This window comes from Homarus americanus, unplaced genomic scaffold (genome assembly GCF_018991925.1).
Source record: "Homarus americanus isolate GMGI-L3 unplaced genomic scaffold, GMGI_Hamer_2.0 scaffold55560, whole genome shotgun sequence".
NCBI classification, from domain to species: domain Eukaryota; kingdom Metazoa; phylum Arthropoda; class Malacostraca; order Decapoda; family Nephropidae; genus Homarus; species Homarus americanus.
This window is the reverse complement of record NW_024738277.1, coordinates 1-1,885: the sequence shown is the minus strand read 5'-3', so window position 1 is coordinate 1,885 and position 1,885 is coordinate 1. Positions and strand designations below refer to the sequence as shown.

Genomic DNA, 1,885 nt, shown 5'->3' with positions numbered 1-1,885 from the left:
TTGTCAACTGCTCTATAGACGACGTATGGCAAGTGATACATTAGCAGCTTCCATACGTCGCCAGGCACATTAATTAAGCATGTGGGACATTGATAAATACATTGCTCAAACGCTACTAGCTAGGCTAAATAAATAATACATAAATGGAGCACATACATAATATACATAGCATAATATAAATACAGCATACAGAATATACATACAGTACTTAGACAGTGTAGGTATACAAACAATGTACTTAGACAGTGTAGGTATACAAACAATGTACTTAGACAGTGTAGGTATACAAACAATGTACTTAGACAGTGTAGGTATACAAACAATGTACTTAGACAGTGTACTGTAGGTATACAACAATGATAAACATTAAGATAATTCAACAAAGCCATGATACCCTTATTTCCAGGTTAAGGAGGACTGGAAGTACGTGGCGATGGTCCTGGATCGTTTGTTTCTGTGGATCTTCACCCTGGCGGTGCTGACGGGCACAGCTGGCATCATCTTGCAGGCTCCCACTCTCTATGATGATCGTCTGCCCATCGATGTCGTGTACTCAGAGATTCGGGCAGTAGGGGATCACGGCTCCTCCAAGAGCTCCACATCCCCGTCGAGTATAACCTGAGCTGTGTTGTGTAGTGCGAGCCACGGTGCTTGGGGCAGCGACCTCGGCGAGAAACCGTTTGGAGCTTACCACTTGGGTGCCACAATACACTCACCCAACATAATCTCAGAGTTTATAATGGAGCACAACATGTACAGATTTACCTGAGGGAAAAGTGCAGTTGTCTTATCTCATTCTAATAAGTGGTGGAAAAACTGCATCCACTTTATCGCTGACGGGTGTCATGAAGATAAGCTGGTGGTGTGTTTTGTGAGGCTGTCGTGCCAACACACCTGTCATCGGTCTTGGTTTCTGCTCACTAGAACACACACTCTTCGATATCAAATTTTTGTAGCGTGTTAACTTGGAAACTAAGTTTGTTTGTAAGTAAAGTTTCACGATGAGCTCAACGACTCACATAAGCTCACTGCCTGTAAACACTTGTGGCGTGGTGTTGGCACTGTATTTCCCCTAGGACCATTACGGCCATATTGCTCAATACTGAGACGGTGGTGGACTACGAGTAGCCAGATATAAGTGAATTTGTAGGTAGTAGAGTTGTAGCTGCACCTTCCATGAACACTGTGTGAGCGGCTCATGTCGTGTGCCAGACAACCTTACTATAATGTGCAGTTTCCGTAATGAAGGTTTTTTCTTGAGTCTTTTCCATGTAGGGACAATTTAGTGATTTGAGAATGTACTTTTCCACTACTGTATGTACATTACATGTAAACATTTATATATCTGCTGCATTATTTATAACGTGCAGAGAATATTCCAAATCCATACTGTACTCTTTATTGAAGAATATGTAAGTATAATTGTAGATACGGTGAGCGAGTACTGTTGGTGAGATGCACACCCTTCCCTGGGTGTCTACTTGTGGTACTGTACTGTACTGTACTGTACTGTACTGTACTGTACTGTACTGTACTGTTTTATATTATACTGTAGAGTTACTGTACTGTACTGTATTATGTTATACTGTATTATTTTATACTGTACTGTACTGTAGTATTTTATACTGTACTATACTGTATTATATTATACTGTACAAATACCGAACTGTACTGTACTGTACTGTACTGTACTGTACTGTACTGTACTGTACTGTACTGTACTGTATGCAGCTAACACACTCAGCATTGTATTGATAATTTAGGGATTATATATAAAATGTACCACTTTGTTTTGTTTACACACACACACACACACACACACACACACACACACACACACACACACACACACACACACACACACACACACACACACACGTGGGGT

The 1,885-nt window shown here is 40.9% G+C and overlaps 1 protein-coding gene across 1 annotated transcript; it reads left to right on the top strand.

The window, feature by feature from the left end:
* Positions 1-404: 404 nt before the first annotated feature.
* On the top strand, positions 405-1,536 carry LOC121873762 (acetylcholine receptor subunit alpha-like 1; the record flags this gene model as incomplete). Its single annotated transcript, XM_042377461.1, is given in 1 exon segment — positions 405-1,536. A coding segment is annotated over 1 exon segment (218 nt), but the record flags the coding sequence as incomplete, so codon positions are not given.
* Positions 1,537-1,885: the final 349 nt, after the last annotated feature.